The sequence below is a fragment of the Ochotona princeps genome, chromosome 3 (assembly GCF_030435755.1).
Source record: "Ochotona princeps isolate mOchPri1 chromosome 3, mOchPri1.hap1, whole genome shotgun sequence".
NCBI lineage: Eukaryota > Metazoa > Chordata > Mammalia > Lagomorpha > Ochotonidae > Ochotona > Ochotona princeps.
In genome coordinates, this window is record NC_080834.1 from 30,797,349 (window position 1) to 30,822,089 (window position 24,741).

General features: G+C 46.3%; 1 protein-coding gene and 1 pseudogene across 3 annotated transcripts in view; both read right to left on the reverse strand.

Moving 5' to 3' along the window:
- Window positions 1-538: 538 nt before the first annotated feature.
- Window positions 539-24,741, reverse strand: part of TTC3 (tetratricopeptide repeat domain 3) — a 112,927-nt gene continuing 88,724 nt past the window's right edge. For 2 of the 3 annotated variants that reach the window (XM_058661638.1, XM_058661639.1), the window contains exons 36-37: window positions 23,512-23,651; window positions 19,221-19,919 (exon numbers count right to left, since the gene is read on the reverse strand). In XM_058661638.1, the coding sequence (XP_058517621.1) occupies window positions 19,790-19,919; window positions 23,512-23,651 (270 nt within the window). In that variant the 3' untranslated portion in view covers window positions 19,221-19,789. Of the gene's footprint in view, window positions 1,340-2,273; window positions 2,367-6,099; window positions 6,247-6,423; window positions 6,551-10,127; window positions 10,466-14,869; window positions 14,972-15,379; window positions 15,471-17,688; window positions 17,790-18,856; window positions 18,954-19,220; window positions 19,920-23,511; window positions 23,652-24,741 lie in introns of those variants that run through there. The other variant, XM_058661640.1, reaches the window with a different exon arrangement.
- LOC118758897 (U2 spliceosomal RNA) lies at window positions 7,964-8,119 on the reverse strand (annotated as a pseudogene).

The following is a 24,741-nucleotide window of genomic DNA, read 5'->3' on the forward strand; positions in this document are numbered from 1 at the left end:
ACAGCTCACAACTACAATCAATATACAGATAGCGTTTTAGCGACCACAAACACAATGGTTTTCAAAATAAGGACTTTTACGGACTAAGTCACTAAGACAGCAAAACTCACGTTGAGCAAAGCAGAGGACGGTAACCCAGTCAGCTCCCAGGCGCGTGGTTCAAGGTTTCTGGACGAACAAAGAATGCACTGCAAACACCTTTTGATCCTTCATGTTTGAGAGAAGTGGAGTGTGTCTGGGATTGGCGTTTTCTATTTGGCACTGTCAACAGGTCACTAGAAGACATCTGATGTTTAAGAATGGTTTCTAATGCAGTGACAGGTTTGTCCCAGGCCACAGCACATGACTGCATGCATTTACTTTACACAAATGTCAAACACAAGCAAGTGCCGCACAGACGCCTCAGGGCGCCTAACTGAGCAGGTGTGTCTGGTTGATGGCAGGGGAAGGAGGGGATGCTGGCGGTGCCCAGTGCCTGTGAATGTGCAGCATGGTGCCGGCGGGAGGGGCCACTGAGAACAGGACAGTGTTCCGGAAGAGAGGAAGGTTCAAATGTGGGACCGGGGTGAGGGACAGGCTTAACTTTTAGGGCTAAAAAAGTCTTGATTGATAATAATAAAAAGTTTTTTTGTAATGAATTTTCAAAAATCAGATTTCATCTTGTGAAAGTGAAAAATAAACCTAGGCAAAAATTTAAATTTTAAAAAGGTGTACAAATAAAAGAATGAAATGAAAAATAATCAAAAGCACATGGTGTTTTCATGAGGAAATTTGAATCATTTTGTCTACATCAGCCAATATTCTAACATTACTAAAATGTGGTTCACTCTATCCCATTTTCAAAATCTATAATCTTTGAGGAAGAAAATGGGTGCCTTTTCAGGAATATTGAATCTTATAAAAAAATTTAAAAGGTCAGTAGCCCCTCTATTGTGGAGCTTCTTAGAGGTTTTTCAAACAGAAGGGCGCTGGGTCCGGAATTCTGACCACAGCCCTGCTCCGTGACGGTGGCCGCACCAGTGCTAGATACCTGGCACATCAGCTTACCAGCTACTGCGTGGCTGTCACTGAAATGTTTACTAGAGTGGGGGAAGTGACTCTGTATCGACTGTGCACAATTATAGTCTTCAGACGTCTGTTTAATGAACCAAAGGTGCTCTGTGTGCACTCCTGGCGTTCAGCTGCTGTGAAGGGAGGCTTCAGTGCAGTGAGAATATATAGGACGCCCACTTTCCACCAGGCAGGCCTCTTCCACAAGGTGCGGCTACTCTTCTGCCTGGAGGTCGCACTTGGGACAGGCAGAGCAGGAGTCCCGCCCTTTCAGCCACTGCTTAAGGCACTGCAAGAGAGGAAATGCCATCAGCTGGTGCCTTCGGGACCACATGGAAGGAACCACGGCTTCCGCTGCTCTTTGGGAAGGACCTCGAGCTGGAGGTCCCACCTTCAGGAGGTGTACAAAGTCCAAGAGCAAATGACCCATTTTAGAATCAGATCCGTGAACATTCTGGGCCTCCAAACTGGCCTTGGGGTGTGTCCTTGCTTTCTCCCCACACTGTGGCACCCACCTCAGAAACCCTGACCTTCAGTTTGCTAGCCAGCCCTCTGCCTCTTCCTGGCTCTGGAGTGACCGCCAGCCTGGCTACCACATTCCCTCCTGCTCCTGGCTGGACTGATGCTGCTGCAGGCTCAGGTACACATGGGAACTCAGAGAGCCTAAGCACAAGATCCCACATCTGAAGGAGGCGGACTATGGGAGACACTCTGCAAGCTACTATCTCGAGTCCTCCTGGTAGCTGTGCGTCTCCATCCCTCCCCCAACCCCTGCCACACTGACCTGTTCTAACCCAGCAGTGAGAGTGCAGGACACTCGCTCACGGCCCAGAATGTCAAGGTGGCTAACACCGAAGCTGCGGAGGCCGTAAGCTAGAATCCACCAGGATCAGAATATGGGATCCAGCCCGGTTCACTTCCTCTCTTCTACAATTTTCCAGCGATTTCATACACTGCACAGATGGATGGCTCTGCTGCTCTGCCTTTATTGTGTATGTAAAGAACTCCGTTCCAGAAAATGAACACTGCACTGACTCAGCTCCACCAGGGTCCATGAAGAGGAGGGAGTGTGGAGGCCGGGGCTGCCTGTCCTTCCCACAGCACCAGGCTCTGCAAAGGGGACGTGTGGCACAGACAGAACGATCTGGAAACATGACATGCTGCTGCCCAGGACAATCCTTTGCTTAGTCTCCCAGTACGTGACAGCCAGAGAGCATCCTTACCCCCTTGTGGAACTTGTGTCCGCATTTCAGCACCCGCATATTCTTGGATTTGAACACCTCATGGCATACTTGACAGGAACCTGGATCAGGTGCCTGTGGAAAAAAGTGTGTCTGGATGAGGAAGAGTAACTGCGCCTCTGTGGATGACGTGTGCTCCCCTACAGGTGGTCAGCAAGGGCGCCCCAAGGACAGCAGCTCAAGGGAATGATTTGTTTTTAAAAAGCATTTCTTAAGGAAAAATATGTAAATATAGAAGGAAAAGGATATACTTTTAATATATCCTTTTAATTTTAGTAGTTTTAATTTTCTCAGGAAAACAAACTGTCTTAAAAGAATAAGATTTCCACATAAAATGCCAGAAATAACGTCTCATACCACACATATGTATTAGTTGAATATGAGGTATCAGATTAATATTGCAAGATCACTCCCGTATTGACCTAATAGGCAGGGACAGTGAACGTTACTGCCCACAGAGTGGACTGTGTCGTTGGTAAAGGACAGGTGGGCTCCACCATCCTGGACAGAAGCAGCAGCTCTCAGTGGAGCTGTTAACAATGCTAGCTGCTCCTTAACAGAGAATTAATTTCTTCCACTATGTATGTTTTTCTTTTAAAATACTTATTTAAACACCATATGCTCTCTCTGATGTAAGGCAACCTTCATGCAAAATATAAGATAGATAGATATACAGGTAAACATGTATATACATATATTCTCACAGATGGACTGTATATAATGGAGACTAGCATACTGGGAAATGACTGAGTGTGGCACAGAGCGAGGGCAAGGCTTCCAGGGCCTGTGCTGATGGCAGACACTGTGCCCGCGGGAGATCTGACCCAGGACCCCAGGCCCCAGATGCCCTGCCGCTCACAGCACTTAGCCATGCGATATTAGTCATGTCTACTCTAACTCGCCTGTCAACTCTGCACATCCTGAAGTGAGGAAAGCAGCTTTGATGTGCCCGGATCCTGGCTGGTCTGTGAGCACTGGCCGGGCAGTGAATGCACGCAGGCAGCCTGGCAGCTGCAAGGCCAGAGTGCCCGAAGGCTGGGAAGGTCTGCCCTCCTAGGGGGGATTCTGCTGTATTTCTCAAGGCACCAAATGGGCCCAGGTGAGATGCGGCAGATGCCATGGGTTGAGGGTTCCCACTTCTCTCCTGCTGTCTGGAAAGAAGCTTGAGGAGGAAAAGGTGCCAGCTTGGGAAGGTGCAGGCAGGCAAAGGACTCTCCCCAGACCCCGCAAAGGTCAGAGCAGGTTTAGCCAAATGTTCCAGCACAGAAAGAGGGACATGAGGTATTTCTAATTTAAAAAAAAAAAACTCAGAAATACTAAAAAAGCAAATTATAATGAGTGAAATATTCAGTTTTGACTAAATTCACACATAGATGTATACAGAAGTTTAGAAAAATAAATACCAAAGTAACAACACTTGTTAAAAAGTAGGTCTGGGAGGCTGGTGTGTGGCACAGTAGGCTAAGCCACTATGTCAGCACCGCCATCTTATCTGGGAGTCCCGGTTGCTCCACTTCAATGTAGTTCCCTGCCAATGAGCCTGGGAGAGCAGAAGATGGTCCAAGTGCTTGGGCCTGCACCCACGTGGGAGACCCAGATACGGTTCAGGGCTCCTGGCTTTCACCCGGCCTAGCTCCGGCCACTGTAGCCTTTGTTTTTTGTTTTTTGTTTTTTTAAGATTTTATTATTATTGGAAAGCCGGATATACAGAGAGGAGGAGACACAGAGAGGAAGATCTTCCATCCAATGATTCACTCCCTAAGTGACCGCAACGTCAGGTGCTGCGCCAATCCGAAGCCAGGAGCCAGGAACCTCTTCCAGGTCTCCCACACGGGTGCAGGGTCCCAAAGCATTGGGCTGTCCTCAACTGCTTTCCCAAGCCACAAGCAGGGAGCTGGATGGGAAGTGGAGCTGCCGGGATTAGAACCAGCGCCCATATGGGATCCCGGTGCGTTTCAAGGCGAGGACTTTAGCCGCTAGGCCACGCCGCCGGGCCCCACTGTAGCCTTTGGAGTGTGAACCAGCAGATGGAACATCTCTCTGTCTTTACCCTTTTTTAAACTCTTAAATAAACAAGCAAGTAAATAAATAAATAAATCTTCTTTAAAAGGTGGTAGGTATGGGGAGATTTCATTGTGCTTGGAATGGCGAGATTGGCAGCAATTCAGAATTGTTGAATTATTGAAACCACCTGAGCAGGACCCTCAGAGCATGCCCCACATCGGGGACCCTAGGATGGTTAGGAGGCTGGGTGGGGCTTCTCCCTTTATCTCCCTCTTTACTGCAGATACACACACAAAAAAAGTGGAAACAATGGTCTCACCCACTTTCCTGTAGCCCTTGACCCTTTGTGCCCTAACCTGCTACGTAAAGATTATAAAAATAAAAGAATAAAAAGAAAAAAGTAGGTATAGGGATGTTTTCAATGCCCTTTTTAAATATGTTTCTGCTTTAAGCATGTAGTGCATTTATAGTTTAAAAATAAAAATTTTCATTTTTTAAAAACCTACCTATTACTATCAAATTAAGTCACTGGATATACTGTTCTTCCTCACACAATTTAGTAGTCTAAAAACCCTGCTTTTACAGCTTAAGTATTGATACCTTGAGTTGAGGGTTGTCCATCTCTGTCTCAGCCTATCTCTCTCTCTCACACTCACACTCACACACACACGTGTGCAAACCAGAATGCCTTGAAGCTTCTGCCTGTGTGGGGAATCACAGAACACACGGGTTGTTGGGACAACCCCTGAGAGAAGCCCAGACTGGTCCTATGGCAATGCCCTACACACAGGCCAAGCTTTCCCATCAGCGTGTGTGGCTGAGGGCGCTCAACGTGTGCAAATCTCCAAAGGTACTGAGAAGTGAACTGCACAGGAGTCAGAACATAAGCTCACAAAAAGACTGCACTAGCTCAAGTTAGTAAGCTGATATCAGTGTGATCCTGCTGTACCAATGAGACTGTAGTTGATTTAATGCTGATGGCATCTGCTCTCTGACACCACACACAGAGAAATTTGCACCTCACTAGAACTTGTCTGCCTTGAGCCGGGGGTTCCTCCAGCACTGCTGGGCAGTGTGGGAGGACTGCCCTGAGCTTCAGTCACAGCCTCAGCTGAATGAAGGCAGGCAAACTACCTGATGAGCACTCTGTGCCCTGGCTTCCTTGTTGCCAAATACAGGTGGCTGCAATGCCTTACTGCTCCATGTTACAGAAATAATAACATTTCATTAGAAGCTCTGTTTATTAGAAGTGTAAGCATCCTCACTGCCTCCCAAGGTTCCAGACTCACTGAGCTGACTGCAGTGTTCCTGCCCAGGTCCCTGAGGGAGGAGACACAGGACAGCCACCTGCCCAAGTGCCTGTGGAAGGAGATGCAGGGCAGTCTTCTGCCCAGGTCCCTGAGGGAGGAGGCACAGGGCAGCCACCTGCTCCTGGAGCATGGTGTGGCTCAGCCATTCTGGTGTGGCTGAGTGACAAAATTTGGCTCTTTTGTAACTCCAAAGTTGATGGTCATACAGAAGAAATTATTTAAAAAATGTTTTTCCCAAGTACTCAAAACACCACAGTTGATAAATGCCATGGTCATTCACAACACACGATCCCGTGTGGTCAGACTCTCATCTTGCACCATGCCCTGACAGTTCTTACTGAACATGTTCAAGCCTATCAAAATCTGACTTTTAATTTTAGCATCAAATAAATGCATCCTAGCAGTGAAATGAATGGTTCTGAATCATGGCTTAAACTTTCATTTACTTTTTGTTCTTCATCAAAAAGCAAAACCAACTACCCAGCGATACATACAATACTCGCAGGGGCATCTCCTGTCTTCTGCTCCTCGGTCCTGGGTGCTGATGATCCCCCAGCCCCCGAGGCTGGGCTCGGGGAGGCTGGGGTTGCAGATGCAGCAGAGCTGGCCTCCACAGTCCTCTTGCCTTTTCCTGGATTTGGCTACAAAGGCAATGCAGAGGGAAGTGTCAGGAGGGAAGCCAGGCTTGGCCACTGGCTGTCTTTAGTAAACCACTCCCTACTTTGTGAGTAGAGCCTTTGCTTAAAAACAATTCTCATATTTTATAAATCAGGACAAAATACCAGCATATCCCCCGCTGCATCTGAAAGAAAAAATACCTTTTTCTTGTTCTGTTCATCAAGAATGTGTTCTGTCACCCTCTGGATAACCTCCCCGGCGCTCAGTCCTGACTGTGAGTTCTTGCTTTTGTTCCGTGCTCTTTTAACGAAGCCGGCGAGCTCAGTGCTGAAAGGAGAGTTGTGACAAATGACATGGGCCTCAATCTCCCACTGCTGAAAAGTGAAGTGTCAGGCCTAGCCCAACAGCCCAACCCAAAGACCCAACAGTGAATAAACAAAAGTGTTTGTTAGTAAACACTTATGAAAGCCCCAGGATAGCAATAGCAACTGCATTTGAAAAGCAGAAACATTTTAAAGCAGTATGACTCTCTCCAGGTACTCATGAAAATTTTTCTATTGCTACTAACTGCTCATTTCAACCAAAGGTCCGTTAAGAGCATCCATCCCAATTTTGAAAACTGACTTCATATAGTTGTGCAACCTAGAAACAGAACACTTTATATAGCTACATAAAAGTCAGACACACCGGAAACTCAATAAAGCCTCTTTCTATGCAGAAGGAAATTAGCTTTATAGACTTAGTCCTCTGAGGGAATCTAACCATGTCTGGCACTGTGGGCACAGTGGGTTAAGCTACCGCCTACAATGCTGGCATCCAATATCTGAGTGCTTGTTGGACTCCTAAAGCAGAAGATGACCCAAGAACTTTGATCCCTGCCACCCAGTGGGAGACCTAGATGCAGCTCCAGGCTCCTGGCTTCCATCTGGCCCAGCCCCAAACATTCTGGCTATTCAGGACATGAACAAGAACACAGATCGGTTTCTCTGTGTCTCTCCTCTGTTACTTTGCCTTTCAAATAAATAAAGTAAATATTTCAAAAAGTAAAAACTTGTAAACAATAAGGTTCAAAGCTTGGATGTTTCCCAAGAACTACTGAATAAGAGTGATACCATCAGTGAATAGGAACAACTTTTAACAAAAATTTTATTTATCGTTGGTTCTCTTGCCCAGATACCCACAGTGGCTGGGGCCAGGCCAGGCTGGAGCCAGGATCCATGTCTCCCACAGGAACAGAGAGGCCCAAGCATGTGGGCTGTGCTCTTGCCTCCCCGGGTGCATAGGAAGTGGAGCAGCTGGACCGGAACAGCATCCTTATGAGATGCTGCAGGTGGCCGCTTAGCCCACTGAGCCCCGGTATAGCACCTAAACAGCTGTGTTTGTCTACTTTAAAGGCAGAGAGACAGAGAAAGAAGGAGACACACAGGGATCTTCCATCTGGTAGTTCGCTTTGCCAGTGGTCACAATGGCTGGGGCTGAGCCAGGTGGAAGCCAGATGCCAGGAACTCCACCTGGGTCTCGCGCAGAAATAGTGGTAGGGGACCAAGCATTGAGGCCATCTTCCACTGACCTTTCAGGTGTATCAGCAGGGAGCTGCAGGGCAAGCAGAGCAGCTGGGACTTGTACTGGTGCTTGGATTTGGCATGCTGGTGTGACTAGTGCGAGCTTCAACCTGCTATTCAGAACGCTGGTCCCAGTTATCAGGAACTTGATACCAGTTCCACTAATACCACACATACTTTATTTTTCAGCAAATGTGGATAGATTTCCACTTAACTGTTCAAACTACCACATTTATTCAACACTGTGAACAATTCTACTTGTAACATAAGTTTGATAACTGCAACTGGAATTTTTGTACTACACTTGATCTTAGCCAAAAGGCTGAGAAGCGATTGCAACTGGAATTTCTGTAAAGATTTATTTATTTTTATTGGAAAATCAGATATACAGAGAAGCAGAAAAACAGAGAGGGAGATCCTCTGACCACTGATTCACTCCTCAAGTGACCACACTGGCCACAGCTGAGCCGATCTGAAGCTAGCAGCCAGAAGCCTCTTCCAGGCCTCTCACATGGGTACTGGGTCCCAAAGCTGTGGGCCGTCCTCAACTGCTCTCCCAGGCCACAAACAGGGAGCTGGATGGAAAGTAGGGCCGTTGGGATTAGAACCAGCAGCCATATGGGATCCCAGTGCATGCAAGGCAAGGATTTTAGCCACTAGCCTACCACACCAGGCCCACAACTGGATTACTTTTACAGTTGGTACTGCAATTGTTATCTAGAAAACTCACCACATTTCTCAAACTGAGGCAGGGCAAAATATATCCACATGCAGGTAAGAGATCAAATGTAAAGTTATACATACAGTATAAATTCTGGGCATATTTTAACAACTACTCTGCTCTCCGATTCCAATTCCAAAGGCCATAATTCACATCACCTGAGACAGAAACCAGAGCTGAGGTGCAGCGGGTCGCTCCTCGGAGTGGAGCCTTCCCTTCCAAGATGCCTGCAAATCTCGCCTTTATCTCACTTCTCCAGGCCAGGGCAAGGGGAACCTCTTTCTACTTGCCCCAGTCTGGAGAGAAGACAGAGGGGGAGACAGAAACTTCCAGGGTGTTTGAAATTGTCTCCATCTTATTTATGATTCTTGCTGGCCAAGGAAAGAATAGATCATTCCAAGCTCACAAGAATCCCTTAAATGTCTACACCTTAGTCACAGAACTCAAGATGACACTTCCAATAAAATCAGAGCCCCTAGCAAGGTGTGGGTTATAGTGCCTTTTAAGCTATACACTCTTAAAAAAAAATTAAAAGGCAGAGTGCCAAACAGGAGAGAGGAAGAGAGAAAGAGAGCAACTAATTGACTTTCCATCCACTGGTTCACTCCTCGAATGACCGCGACAGACACAGCTGGACCAAGCTGCAGTCAGGAGCCCCAGCTGCACAGCCACAGAAGGCAGATGGGAAGTGAAGCAGCCAGGACCTGCACCAGGCAGTCCTGTGTGGGGTAGAGGCATTCCAAAGGGCTTAATTCTGGCAGGACATCTGCTCCTAACGTGCTATTTTTACACAAAAACATTATCACACAAGTCATTTACCGATTCTGTAACAACTAGTGTTACTGCTCTCATTACAATCTTAGTGAACTGCCATGGATTTGGTGAGCTCTGATTACCCAGTGACCAACATTTCAACCTAGGTACTACAGTAAGTACTTAGGGACAAGAGTTTGGCACAGCAGTGAAGACATTGCCTGAGACACCTGTACCCCTTCCACCCCCACATCTAGCTAAGGGCACAGTTCCAGTGCTGGGCTTCTGTCCCTCACATGGGAGATCTAGCCTGACCAGCTGCACCGCTGCAGACATTTGGGAAGTAAATAAACAGACCTCTTTGTGCCTCTCTGGCTTTCAAATATATATTTTTAAAGATTTATTTATTTATACTGGAAAGCCAGATTTACAGAGAGGAGAGACAAAGATCTTCCATCCACTGATTCACTATCCAAGTGGCCACAACGACTGGAGCTGAGCCAGTCCGAAGTCAGGAGCCCCGAGCCTCTCCCAGGTCTCCCACGTGGGTGCAGTGCAGGGTCCCAAAGCTTTGGGCTGTCCTCAACTGCTTTTCCCAGGCCACATGCAGGGAGCTAGATGGGAAGTGGGACTTAAACTGGCATCCATGTGAGATCTCAGTACCTTCAAGGCAAGGACTTCAGCCACAGAGCTAGCATGCCAGGTCTTCAAACATAGTTTTTTAAAAAATACTTTAAAAACACTCACTTCCACGTTTACAAAAAAGAAAAAAACGGAGCTGTGTTTCTGAGAGAAACAGGTGATCATTTATACACTAGCTCAGTTCAGTGAAGCAGGTACCAGAGTTGTACACGCCTTCCATCCCTACCTGCTATAGCAGGGGAACACCACTGCCAGCTGCTCGATGATGCTGCTGGACGGCTTCTCCGGAGCCTGTCCCAGAGCAGCAGGCAGCTTCTCACCAGCCTCTGGGCTTTGTTCTGCAGGACCCGAGCCAGTCCTCTTGGGCCCTGCCAGCTCAGTGGCCTCTGGCTGGCCACAGGACAATTTCTCTGGGGTAGAAGGAACCTCCACTGGGCGAGCATCGGCAGAAAGTAAGTTGGAATCCTTGTGGTCTGTGACTTGGTTTCCAGGGCTGCTACTTGCAGAAACCACAGACCCTCCATCTGCGTGGCCTGAAGGCTCCGGGGGCACCTTAGGGCCCATCTGTGAGGAATACACCACAGTATTAGTATCACTCAGGGCTTGCCTTGAGAAGAAGAGCATTCAAGGACAGACGACGGTTATGCACAGCTGTAAGGAAGCTAGATGCTCAGCGCGCAGGAAAGGTAAAGGCAATACATTTTTGTGTTTTAAGATAAAGGAAGGACTCTAAAAAATTCTGAAAACACACACACACGCAAAACTGCTTAAGTGAGAACATTTCATGTGCTACATAGCTGTCCACAAGCCCCCACCAATCATGTTTCTCCCCATATCCCAGCCAAACGGAAAGCCCCGTGCTTCCCAAAGCTCCATGCCCGGAGGCAGGCCCCACGCACACCTCACAACTGTCCTAGTTCTAAACACATGTCCCTGCCTACTCCCACTGCCTGCTGGGTACAGGGACTCTGCTCAGCTCTCCCAGCTGACCCCATCCCTTGCCCATACCCCTCTGATGTGGAATCTACACACAGGCTCTACTCTCCCTAGGCCATGTCTTGCTTCCTCCTGCATCAGTGACTGGTACTGGCTCCTGATCACCACCCCCTTTGTCTGATTTTCCCAAGTTCCCCACCTGCAAATCCACCTGGTTGACTCCAAGGCTGAGAACCAGCTTGCAGAGGGCAACTCTTCCTCTGGCACCTGTGCCTGCCCCTGTCCCACACATCTCAGGCTGGCCTGGGGTCTCACCCTGACACACACCTCCCCAGGCACAAGCAGCACAGCTCTTCTGAAATAACTGTCCCTGCTACTCCCTCCACTGCACAGGCAGGCACGCCACAGCTGACTGGCGTCCAGCAACGGGCTACCACTATAGACCTGCCTCCCACTGCAGTGCCCTCCAGCTCCTCAGCAGCCTGAGGCTGTACCATGACTTGACTGCACCTGTTTCCTAGTGACCTAAGCGAAAGTTGAAATCCACCATCATGGTTTAGAAGTTAAGCTCCCTAAAGGCTCTCTCAGGACCTCTTTGGTCATGCCAGACCTGCCAGCCAGGAAAGGACTAGTTCTCTAGGATGCTCTCACATCTCTTAGCACCCAACATGCTGTTTTTTCTGTCTGGCACACACTGGTCTCCCTGGCATCCCAACATCCCCCTTCTCATTCAATACATGCCTGACTCTCCTCCATCTGCTTCCACCCTACAAGGCCAATACCTCCAGCCCAGCTTGGTGTCCTGATTCACACTGCCGCAGGATTCTGCTGTGAGGAACCTCAGGCACCCTGCTTGTTCTATGAATTTCAGGGCTATCTCCTCCCAAGGCAGAGCACACACTGAGTCCTGTCACACTAAGGCCCCAGTAAATGAAGGGGGCAAGGAAGGGACACAAGGTATCTTAAGGACATTTATTATTCAAGCTCCCACAAGTAGCCAGGATTTGGAGTAAAAATTCTTTTAGGGGGCCTGGCACAATGGCCTAGTGGCTAAATCCTCACCTTGCAAGGACAGGGATCCTATATGACCGCCAGTACCTGTCCCAGCTGCTCCACTTCCCACCCAGCTCCCTGTTTGTGGCTTGGGAAAGCAGTAGAGGATGGGACCCTGCAATTATGTAGGAAACCCGGGGCAGGTCTGGGGGTGGGGAGGAACTCCTGGCTTCTGGCTTTGGATTGGCTTGGCTATGACTATGGAGGCCACTTAGAGTGAGCCAGTGGATGCAAGATCGTTCTCTATCTCACCTTCCTTCTATAAATTTGCCTTTCAAATAAAAATAAACTTAAAAAAAATTCTTCGAGGGATAGTATGTGGCCTAGTGTTTAAGACTGTGCTGGTTGGGCCTGGAGGCATGGCCTAGCAGCTAAAGTCCTCGCCTTGAACAGGCCGGGATCCCAAGTGGGCGCTGGTTCTAATCCAGGCAGCTCCACTTCCCATCCAGCTCCCTGCTTGTGGCCTGGGAAAGCAGTTGAGGACGGTCCAAAGCTTTGGGACCCTGCACCCGCGTGGGAGACCTGGAAGAGGTTCCTGGTTCCCAGCTTTGGATCGGCACAGCACCGGCTGTTGTGGTCACTTGGGGAGTAAATCATCAAACGGAAGATCTTCCTCTCTGTCTCTCCTCCTCTCTGTATGTCTGACTTTGTAATAAAAATAAATAAATCTTTAAAAGACTGTGCTGGCAAGCAGGAGTTGTACAATGGGAGTCCACCCGGGTGATTTGATGCACAGCAATGCTGCCCGATCACAGGTCGTCATGGTGGGAGGGCCAGAGACACACCATCATCTTTGCATACATTGCATCTTGCATGGGAAGAAGCTCCCCTAGGATTACTAGTTCCTTATCGTGGGATGCCAGGAACATTCTGCCCTGCCAACTTCAGCAGCAAGTGCTGTTGTCGGTGCCTTAACTGAGGCTCTGGCTGCTAGCACAACGCCCCACCCTGTCCCTAGACTAGAGGGTTCCTGATCCTTCCCAACTTCCTGTTGAGGCTGGATGTGGGCATGCAGGTGGGAAGGACTCTGCTTCTACCCTCCAGTCTTCCCAGCTATGGTCCAGGATGTAGATCCTGTACAACGGTTTCTAAATCCCTTCCTTTGTATGCACTTTTTTTAAGAGGGTGGAGTCATAGGTGGGAACCACCCCTACAATAAAGTCCATCAGTGTTTGGGGGAAAAAGAGATGCCGTATCCTTTCCTGGAAAGCTAGGGTTCTAGTGTTGACTCAGCTCTGTCAGTGACCCACACGAGGGACCTGGATTGAGTGCCTAACCCCTTACTTCAACCTCAGCTTAGCTCCAGCGGAGTTTGGAGAGGTGAGGCAGTGAGACGATGTTCTCCATCTATACTTTCAATCAAACACTTTTAAAACACTTTTTTTTGGTAGAATAAAATCCTATAAGCTGGAATTACAAACTCACAGTGAAGTATGCTAGTGAGATTCAAAGATTTTTTTCTCTATGTATCTACAATTAGAACGTGGAAAAAATACAAATGAGAAGCAACCTTCAACTTAAATTCTACACCTGTTTGCTTTTTTCCAGTTCAGTAAGGAGAAACTGGGTTTCAACTTGCTTAGTTCAAGAGGTTCAAAACCAGGCTGACTGAAGGCAGTGGTCGCCTCAGATGCAAGGTCTGCCAATGGCAGGAAGGTGGTGAGCGCTGGGGAGTCTCTTCAATCTGTGGGAACCATGAGACTTGTCATGTCCACAACTCCGACTCTTGAAACCAATCATGATGCTCTTGCTGTCTCATCTCTTTCTGGTGCAGGCAGGCGGGCAGTGCGTCACAGGCCCTGGGGATGCCACAGCCAGGCACATCCCACCCAAGCCCAAGCCCCTTCTGTGGGTTGTGCTAGCTGCAGTATCTAACAGGCAGGGTGCCAGGGAAGACCCCGAATAAACATAATGGGAACATTCCCTCCCCAACACACACCTGAACCCCACTCCCAGTCTGTCTTACCTGACACCATGACACCTCCAGTATTTCCCCACAAGCATTACAGTCCCCTACGCACCGGCCTCTGTGACTTGCACGGAACTGGGCGTAACTCTAGCCCTGCCCAAACTCTGCCTTTTGATACTCAGTTAAGCCCTGTCCAAAGCACCGGGAGGTAACCTGCAGTCCCTGCCTGGTGCACTTGCCCTTTGCTTTAAATAAATGTTGCTCTCCTTGCTCACGTTTATTCATGTCTCCTTCCTGAATTCATTCTCTTGTGGAGACAAGAACCTGGAACAAACCTAGGCAACTGTGTCCCTGCAACATTGTGGCTCTGATTAGTTTCAATGTATTTGGTACTGAGTATCTGCTCTGGGTTAAAATCTAAGAAATGGCTTTTTAGAATTGAGGAAAAAAAAGCACTAGGGCTAGCCATATTGTGCTGTATGTTTTTTTAATACAAAGACAAGATTTTGCAGTCACTATTCTTTTATTCAGCAAATATCTCATTAACAGAATAATGATATGCCTAACCCTGTTTCAGGTACAGCAGTTCTTACTGTATATTTGATGATAAAACAGATCTTAATTTTTAGATTTTTGGTTTTATGTCCCACGAGTATGTAGACAACTGAATAATCTGAGGTGGTAACAGCAGAGAAGGCCTGCTTGAGTCATACTCCTGAATCATTTGCTGGAATCCACGTACCCTCACACCAGCACCCAGGCCAGGAGGGAGATGGCCACAGGTACATGGAAGTCACAGAAACATGTCCCAGCAATGAGCCTGCTTGGGTCTGTGTCCAGTGCAGAAAGACTGGTCTATCTATTCTATCTATAATAATGTCCCAAGGCTCCTCAGGTTTACTGTACTGTAAATAATGAAAACATAAGGCAATTACTAATCCATCCCACCTCCACTCCCAGAAAGCAATAATAAGAACAAGTACTCTGTCCGGTTAAGAAATTACAGTTCATTTTTTACTTCTTTCCTTCAAAACAAAACAAAACATTAAAAAAAAATTAGATAGACTCACCTTGGTACAGGGAGGAAGAGAAAGCCCAGAAGCCTGCCCCTGAGAAAGCTCACTGAGCGGAGTACCATTTTTAATGGCCTTAATTTGTTCTTCAAAGTGAGACTGTAGGAAGAAATTGAAGTGTGAAGCTTTTCTCACAAATTTCCAGGAAAACTACAATTACCAGCTCATACTTTCTTCCTGCACAAGGGGTCAACAATTGCCCAAGAGGCAAAACTGAGATACAAGCTATCCTAACAATTACTTCTTGCAAGAAAGTAAGTTCAAAGTAAGACCTCCTAAACCAGGATGTCCTACAACACGACTGCCACAATTTCCCTAGCCAAGGACAATTTAAGATGACTCAGCAAAATACTACTTTCATGAAGAATTCACAACAATGTCAATAAAAACTGTATTTTATTGTGTTTAATTGCTCCATAAAGAAACAGTTTCACTAAGACACTAGTCTCCTGAGAATTAAAGCCTCATACAGATTTTAGCAGAACCACAAAATGTTTTCTAATTTACCTTTGTTTTCTTAACTTCATCTGCAACTTTAGAAAGAAATGATTTCCATGCACGTATATCAGAGTCTATGTTAGGACCTGCTGCAGAGTCACTGAAAAAGTGTAAAAACACAAAACAGCTTATATCTACCTCTGAAATCGGAAAACTCAAAACCCTCAAGTAAGCATGAAAACGAACATTTAAACATGAGGAAAATACTTAATGTAACCACACAAACACATACAGCTTAAAAACAAAACAAATTGAGTATCTTGCACTACAAACATTTCAGAAAAGTTTAACTATAGCTATAACAACAATAAAAACCCAAAATGATAGGCAAAGATCAAATAAATATTCTCCTGAACGTTAGTTTCTTTTACAAAATTTGAAAATTTGGTCATTTTTGGTGTATCTTCATGTGTAACAGTGAGGCTGCTTTATACTTATTATTTTAAAATTTGTGTTTAATATCTGTTTGAAAGGCAGAGTTATGGAGGAAAAAACAGGTGCAGTGACTCAAGTACTTGGCCATCTTCTGGTGCTTCTCTGGGCCGTTAGCAGGGAGCTGGCTGGGAAGTGTAGCAGCCGGAACTCAAAAGAGTACTTAGAAATGCCAGCTCACACAGGGTAGTACTTAGACAGGGATGCCAGCTCACACAGGGTAGTACTTAGACAGGGATGCCAACTCACACAGGGTAGCTGAGCTTGTGGACCATAACATGGGCTCCTACTTTTGCATTTAAAAATGTTTAAAAAGGCGGCCTAGCACGGTCACATTGTTCCTAATCCCACCTTTTGTAAAAACAGAGAATGGGGCCTAATGGACCAAGACACACTCGTGATCTAATTAAGCAGGCCGACATGACTTCGCCATCCTGTCAATTCGCACCATGCATTTAGGGACAAAGCACAAGATGCCTTCTGCATCTTTCAAGATGCCTTTCACACCTTTTCTCTGCCGTCCTCTGCCCTCTGCTGGAATGCCCAGCACCAGAGGGCCAGCGCTGTGGCGTGGCAGGGCTAAGCTGCCTCTTGCAATATCTGCATTCCATCTGAGTGCCAGTTCAAGTCCCTGCTATTCCATTTCAACCCAGCTCCCAGCTAATGCATCTGGGAAAGCAGAGGTCGAAGGCAGCCTAAGCACTTGGGCCCCTGCCACCCATGTAAGATGCCAGGATGGAGTTCTGCCCGGCTTCAGCTTGGACCAACCCTGGTCTTTGTGGCAATCTGTAGAGTAATTCTCTTTCTTATTCCTACCCCGCCCCTTCAACAAACATTTTAAAAATTAAATAAATTCTAAAACAAAAGAAATATAAATAAATAAAAAATAAATAAAAGTAAACTACCAGGAACAAAGGAAAACATGATAAAAAGACCAATTGCAAAGTAACCTCATGGGTGAAAACCTATACAGGACTGCTAAATATCGGCTCAAAGAGTATTTTCAGAGTTTCAGAAAAATCTTATTAAGAAAAAAGCAAAGATTATGGAGGGTTGAAGAAATGTAATGTTTGTCAAATCCTCAGTAGTGACATCTCCACGCAGCAGTAATTGTGAAACTCAACTGGGGAGAAAAGGTTAAAAAAAAAAAGGTCCTGTGTATGTAATCCTCATTCTAGAAATTTAATGTATGAGAATGTCTAATAATGAGCATAAAGACTGAAGTGTAGGGGGCCCGGCACAGTGGCCTAGCAGCTAAAGTCCTCGCCTTGAATGCCCTGGGATCCCATATGGGCGCCGGTTCTAGTCCCGGCAGCTCCACTTCCCTTCCAGCTCCCTGCTTGTGGCCTGGAAAAGCAGTCGAGGACGGCCGAATGCATTGGGACCCTGCACCCGTGTGGGAGACCCGGAAGAGGTTCCTGGCTCACACACACCGGCCGTTGCGGCTCACTTGGGGAGTGAATCATTGGACGGAAGATCTTCCTCTCTGTCTCTCCTCCTCTCTGTATATCTGACTCTGTAATAAAAAATAAATCTTAAAAAAAAAAAGACTGAAGTGTAGGAATTCAAACTGCAGTGAAACTTATATCACCAGAATTTTTCAATCAGTTCTGTCCCACAATAACAATATTTGATCAATTACAACATTTTTATATGCTGGAGTACTAGTCCACCTTTCAAAATTATGTAGAACTATAATTATCAATACAAATTTTCCAGTTTAATATTTAAGAGGAAAATACATCATTTTCAATTTTTTAAATACTGAATTTAATCAAAAATATTACCAAATTAGATTTTCATTTAGATTAAACACAGGCAATTTTGACCATTTTTGATATAAAACGGCCCTGACATCGGGAAGGGTCCCAGTGAGACCCAGCTACCTGCGCTTCTGCTCCAGGTTCTTGAGGTAGGCCTCAGCCCGGGCTCCCACGGCCTGCAGCTTATACACCTCACGCTCTTTCCAGTTCTCAAGCACAGACACCTGCCAGCACATCAGAGAACATTAAAATATTTCACAGCTCAAATATAAAAAATCACCTTCCAGTTCCCCTATAAATGAGATGAGGACAGGCTCAGTTACATTACAGCTTCACTTAGAAAGTATGACACAACAAGACAACACAAGTCTCGCACCTCAGTGGTTGTTCCAGCAGACAGGACACTGCAGAGGGCCGTCTGCTGAAGCCAGACACGAGTACAGGGCCGGGTCTGGCCCATGGCGACAGGGGCCCGGGCAGGCAAAATAACCCCGACACTGGTTCCTCTCATCTGGTAAGCCTCACAGAAATTGCTCTCAGCAAGGACATATAAGTCTCCGCTGCACTTACAAACCTCGGCTTCTTCACAGGCCAGCTGTCTGCCTGTCTGGCATCACGAGGGACGCCCAGCAGCCTCATTCTGAGCCAGGTCCCAGGGCCTGACACAGCTCGCCAGGTGAGCCCACCACGGGTCAGCACAGACTAAGCAGGGAGTCCAGATACATGTGCAGGGCCCACCAAGCACGGACATTCCAAGCTTTTTTTTTTATCCTTCCCTCTCTTAGAAGCAGCTGAACAATGTTTAATTGAAGTCTGATGCCTGTAGGCTGCATAAATAATAAGCCTTGTCTTATTTTTTCGCAGAATAATCACAGATAAAATTAACACTTAACATATTTTCCCAGCTAGAAAATCAGACAACCATGTCTTAGGAGCCAAAGGAAACACAGCCTAATATATTATTTTAACTTTCAGCTCTGTAGTTTCTCAAATAGTAAACACACCAGGGGAGAGAGAAGCACCTTCTCCCCGAGTGGGTCAAGTGTGTCATGGCTGGGCACTCACCGTAGTCACCTGATCAAACATGACGAAGCCATTCGACATGTACAGAGTGGGAACTTACTATATCCTAATGTAAGCAGATCAGGCTACCAGCATGGTGTACAGTATGCGTACCTCTGTGTGACTGCACGAGCATGAGGGTAAAATACAAGAGAGCCAGAGGCTGGGGAGAGTGACTGTGTCAGGGAGGTGGGCTGCATGCGTTTAGCAGCACCATAACGCTTCATACCTCTGCGGCCACCGCTCTCTGCTGGCTCTCTTCGTAATGCTCTTTCCCTTTCTTTACACACTCTTCCATTTTCATTTTCTTGTTCATAAACGTATTACTGCAAATATTAAAGGAAAAAAAATACTTCTTCAGACAAAATTTAACCTATGAGATTACAAAGGCTTCCAGCCAGGTCAGCTTTAAAACCATGCCCAACTTCTTCCAGAGAACTGGCTCCTGATTCACTCCCAGCAGAGACTGTGTGCTTTGTGGATGACGTGAAACTCAGATTTGGAGGGAATGCTGAGGAACAGGCCAAGCCCTGCACAGCCCACTGGTGTCTAAGCGATCTGGCCTGTGTCAGCAAGCCTCACAAAGCATTCCTTAGACGTAGAGCCAGAAATCCTGCTTCAGAGCAGGTTACAAGGAAATGATCCAAAGAGGAAAGCGAACTCTATAGAACTGTTCCGAGCGAGATTTTTGGAACAGCTAAAACGTGGAAACAAAAGTAAATGGTCATAAAAGGGTGGCTAGAAGAACCGGGGGTCTAGCCTGGAGATGCGCACAGCAGACAAGCCTGGATGAGAAGGACATGTGGGCGCTCACCATGGAACAGTCTGGACTCAGGATGGGAAAAGGCAGTATTCCAGCCAAGAGAGGTTAAAAGGCTGCTTTGTAAAGGTTTATGTAAAAAAAAATGATTTCATGAACCTACAGTTGTTGAGCAGCAAGAGCTGTGAACTGCCATCCTGTAGTTGAGGTCAGCAATTCAAGCAACACAAGAACTTTTTAAACACATTTTTAGTTTCAAGCTCTAAAAAAAAAAACCCCACAATATATCCAGTATTCTTTACACTGAAACAGGAGCTCAAAGTAGAATCCTTCTTAAAATATTTAAATATTAAAATTAAACAAATAAAATAATTATTTCAAAGAAATAAGCAAGCACAAATATCACAGAAGTCTGGCATGCTTGTGTGAGAAGGCATTAAAAATAAATCTAAGCTTCATTTGCCTGATTTCAGGAGACTGATCCACACGTGAGTCACACTCCTCATTTGCTCCATCATTTTTCTGGGTAGACCTACGAGAGCATAATCCACACTTGTAATTAATTGTCACATCAAAGAAACATAAAATCCTATGCAGTAAATCCCATCTATGTGCAAACGATTTCCTGAATTTTATTTGTACATATTGCTTCACTTCTTGTATCTTCTAAATAAGCAAAGCATTTAAGGTCATTTCCTTTATACCTCAATGACACAGCACCTGGTCCTCATCACTCCAAGTTCCATGCTTCTTGGCAAATCACTTTCTCTAGCCTAGTTTGATTCCAAGGTGGACAGCACAGGTATTGAGGCGTCCCTATCAGCATAACCAGCAGTTTTCAGGAGAACGTGTGGATTCCCAATGAAACTGGAAACAGCCTTCTACTCCGCAGAACTTAAAAAGTCAAAGGGGGCAGATGCCATGACATAACACATTACTCCTCCACCTGCAGCATGCCAACAGCCAATACGGTTGTCAGTGTGAGTCCTAGCTGCTCTATTTCTGATCCAGCTCCCTGCTAATACACCTGGGAAAGTAGCAGAAGATGGCTCAAGTCCTTGGGCGCCACCATCCCAGATGAAGCTCATGGCTTTGGAATGGCCCAGCTCTGGCCGCTGAGGCCATCTGGGGAGTGAACCAGCGGGTAGAAGACCTCCCCTTCTCTCTGTTCTCTCTCTGTTAATCTGCCTTTCAAATAAAAATAAAAAAGTCTTAAAAAAAAGTTAAAACACAACCGAAAACAAAAGTGTGTGAGCATCTTGAGCAAAGCTCTGCACCATGCAAGTTCTGCCTCAACTTTACTGCTAAGCTGACACTTTTTTTTTTAACATCTCCACTGATTAAAACCCCTGAGTTCCCCAAGAGCCAGTTTAACTGTCACTTCACTTACTTTGCAAAATGCTTCCTCCATTCTTATATACCAAAAATTGGAATGTACTCTCCTGGAACTGCTGCCTTTCCACAGTGACATCCCATTGTGTGCTCTTTAAGGCCTACCCAGTTGGCTCCTGAGTGTGATCTAAAAGGTGCCAACAGCAAAGAACTCATTCTTTATACCCTTGGCATTTGCCCACGAAACCCAGAAATTTTAAATTTCACTTAAAAATCTAAATAATCTAAACATAAAAATACTTTTAAAAAGATTTATTTTTATTGGAAAGGCAGATTTACAGAGAAAAGGAGAGGTGTTCTGTCTGCTGGTTCACTTCCCAAGTGGCCACAATGGCCTGGGCTGAATGACACAAAAGCAGGAGCCAGGAGCTTCTTCCAGGTCTCCCATGTGGGTGCAGGATCCCAAGGCTTTGGCCCATCATCTACTGCTTTCCCAGGCTACAGGCAGGGAACTGTATGGAAAGTGCAGCAGCTGGGATACAATCCAGCACCCAAATGAGATCCCAGCACATGCAAGGTGAGGATTTAACCAACAGGCTGTTGTGCCGGGCCCAAAAATACTTTAAAGTATTTGTTTGGTAAGTACAAAAAGCAAAGAAACATGAAATGGAAAAACTCTCAAATGAAAAATTTATTTATCAGAATTTTATTGCTTTATCCGGGATGAAGAACAGAGAGTTCCCATCCACTGGTCTACTGCCCAAATGCCTGTAGCAGTTGGGCTGGCCCAGGCCACAGCCAGCAGCCACACGTAGATCTCCCACATGAGTCCAGGGACCCACATATCGAAGAACAGTGTATGGCAAGACTCCTCTGCTGTCTTGCTAGGAGCAGAGTTAGAACACTCAGGTACTCTGATACGGCGTGCAGGTAACAGGATCCCAAGTGGCATATCTTTTAAAAAGATTCATTTGCACTAGTTGAAAGATAGGAAGAAGAAGAAAGATTTATTTTCCAAGCACTGGAAAATGGTGCAGGGGTCCAAGAACTTGAGCCATCTGCTGTGTCCCCAAGTATAATAGCAGGACACTGGATGGAACAGGAGCATCCAGGACTCAAACTGATTCCCCCATGGGAGGTCAGCACCATAGACAGACTTCACTGGCTATGCCACCATGCAGGCCTCTTCCAAGTGGCATCTTGATCACTAAGCCAAATGCCCACTGTCAAATGGCTGTAATACTAGCACAAAAAAGGACTATTATTCTTATTACTGGCTTCATTTAGTCTTGTATAGTTTGACAGTATGTTTGAACATGTAAAAATATATTAAAATAATCACTTCCATTAAAAATGACTATGACTGGAAATACTCGAATATCAAGAGCTTTTATAGGCATCACTGTCTCCATGAAGTGTTCAAATTAAATTACTTGGTGTATAAACACAATGACATGACACAGAGAAGAAAAACGCCAAAGCAGCATTTCCCGTTTCTGCATTCTCCTAAAGAGCCCTGGAGCACTGCCCAAACACCACCAGCAGTCATCCATGAAATGGCACAGGCCATGGAGGAAAACAGGGCCAGCCTTGGAAGGTGAGACAGCAGCCCCCAAAGAACCCAACCTTGCATTACACACACCCTTCAACCAGCCCTAGGCCTGCCACATGCTTTAAGTAACAGAACATGACTAAAGTAATGCCAGGAGAGCTAAGGCCTGGCACCAGTGGCTTCCACATCCTCGGGCGTCTTTAGGCGCCATGCAAGTCTGGCTAGGGGACATGTGGATACGAATCATAGGGACAGGGGGAAGACTCAGGAATCATTGCAAATCCCAGCTGAATCCTGGTTACTCCACTTTGCTTTTTTAAATATTTATTTATTTTTCTTAAATGTTAGAGTCACATAGAAAAAGGGAAATACAGAAATCTTCTATCTGTTAGTTCACTCCCCAATGGTCACAACAGCCAGAGGTAGGCCGGTCTGAAGCCAGGAGCCAGGAGCCAGGAGCTTCGTCCAGATCTCCCACATGGGTGCAGGGGCCTAAGGCCCTGGGTCACCCTCTGCTGCTTTCCCAGGTCATCAATACAGAACTATAGAGTAAGTGCAACAGCTGGGACCAAAATAGGTGCCCCATGGCTCTTTTCTGATCCGGCTCCCTGCTGAAGTGCTCGGGAAAACAGTGGAAGAGGCCTCTGCCACCCACTTAAGAGACCTGGATGGAGTTCCTGGCTCCTGGTTTGGACCTGGCCCAGTCCAGCTGTTATGACCATTTGGGGAGTGAACCAGTAGATGAAACATCTCTCTCTCTCTCAAAAAATTAAGTAAAATTTAAAAGAAAACAATAAACAAAAACACCACACTTGGCTCACCTGACAACAATGCCTAGAACTGTATGCATCATCCAACCATTTACAATACAGAATCAAATTTAGTAAAAATTCAGGATGCTAATTTCATTAGCATAAAGTAATCACACAGAACCTTAGTGCTGGAAGGCATCCTGGGTCTAGACTTGGCCCCTCCTTTTAGCAATGAGCAGACAGAGGCAAAGGTAGTGTACACAGTGCGGGTACGGTTCAAACCAGAAAGAAACAAGTTCTTTGTTCATTTTAAAACATGCTGAAAAATTTTAGGGGAGAAAATTACTTGGTGCATGCTTTTTTCTCAGAGTAAGAGAAAAACCTGAAAACTAGAACTTTTGACTTGCTGGAGTTTGGATTCAAATACAAAAAATATGATCATGGAAAACCCACAGCATGAGAAAACAATAATACCTATTGCCACTTACATCTCACTGGCATGTAAGAGCTTTTTGATTTTCTTCTTCAGTGATTTTAGTCTTTCTTGGATTTCTCTTTTCTCTTGTTGCCATTTTTTAATTTCTCTTTCCAAATCTTGGTGGAACCAATCTAATTCTGTCTTTGAGATCTAAAAACATTTTAGAAAACACATGTCAAGCTTCGTTCTGTGAACAGAGAGATGGAAAGACTAGGCTGCTGCTACCATGGCTTCCCCAGGGCCTCGGCGAGCACACACGCCTGCGCGGGGTGTGCAGCCGGTGTGGCTGGGAGCTCCTGCCTGGAGAACCACCTTGATTGCCCATGGTGTTCACGCCTCACTGCTGCCCACAGCACTCCCCCATCCAGGGGCAGTTTAAACACAGGTTTAATCTGGCAAGTCCAAAGCTTTCATTTGCTTTTTAAAACATAAAAGTGATGCCTCTGGATGGATACTCAATGCACTGAGGCTAAGACTCCTGGATCTAAGTTTAGGTAACAAAAGGCACAAAGTATTACAAAGTCAGTACACCCTCCTTCAGCTCAGTCAGTGAAAATGAATGACCTTGCTCTGTGTACTAACCACCTTTTAAAAACACAGCTGTCTCAAGATTAACAAAGAAGTAACCACAACCAAAGGAATTTCTACTAATAAGAAAACAAGCAACCCTGGTAACTGGAAAGTTGAACCTTTTGAGCAGCTTTGGCAGAGGCGTGCGGACCGTCCCTCCACAGCTCCCTGGGAGGACAGGGCTGGTTGGAGAGGAACTCTTCCCAAGTGGGTACACCGTGTGTCCCTGCTCCATGGTAACCTTCCTGCCCCAGACGCTGCAGAAAACAACAGCAAAACGCCAAAGGAGAGTGAATTCAAGACACATACTTCAGCGGTGGGAACTGCCTGGTGACTTTGGTGCACCGTGTATGTCCAGAACAGAAGGTAAGCTAACAACCACAGAAGCCTTAGCAGAGACACAAGCCACAAAATTGATGGCCTGCCCCACTGCACAATTTGCGGGCAGGGCAAGACAGAGCATCTAGGGAAATCAGCCAGGATAGCACTGCCTGCAGAGACCGAGGCTGAAGACTCCCTACCCACAAATTCAGAAACAACACAACTCAAAGATAAAATTTGTGGGCCTGGTGGCGTGGCCTAGCAGCTAAAGTCCTCGCCTTGAACGCCCCGGGATCCCATATGGGCGCCGGTTCTAATCCCGGCAGCTCCACTTCCCATCCAGCTTGTG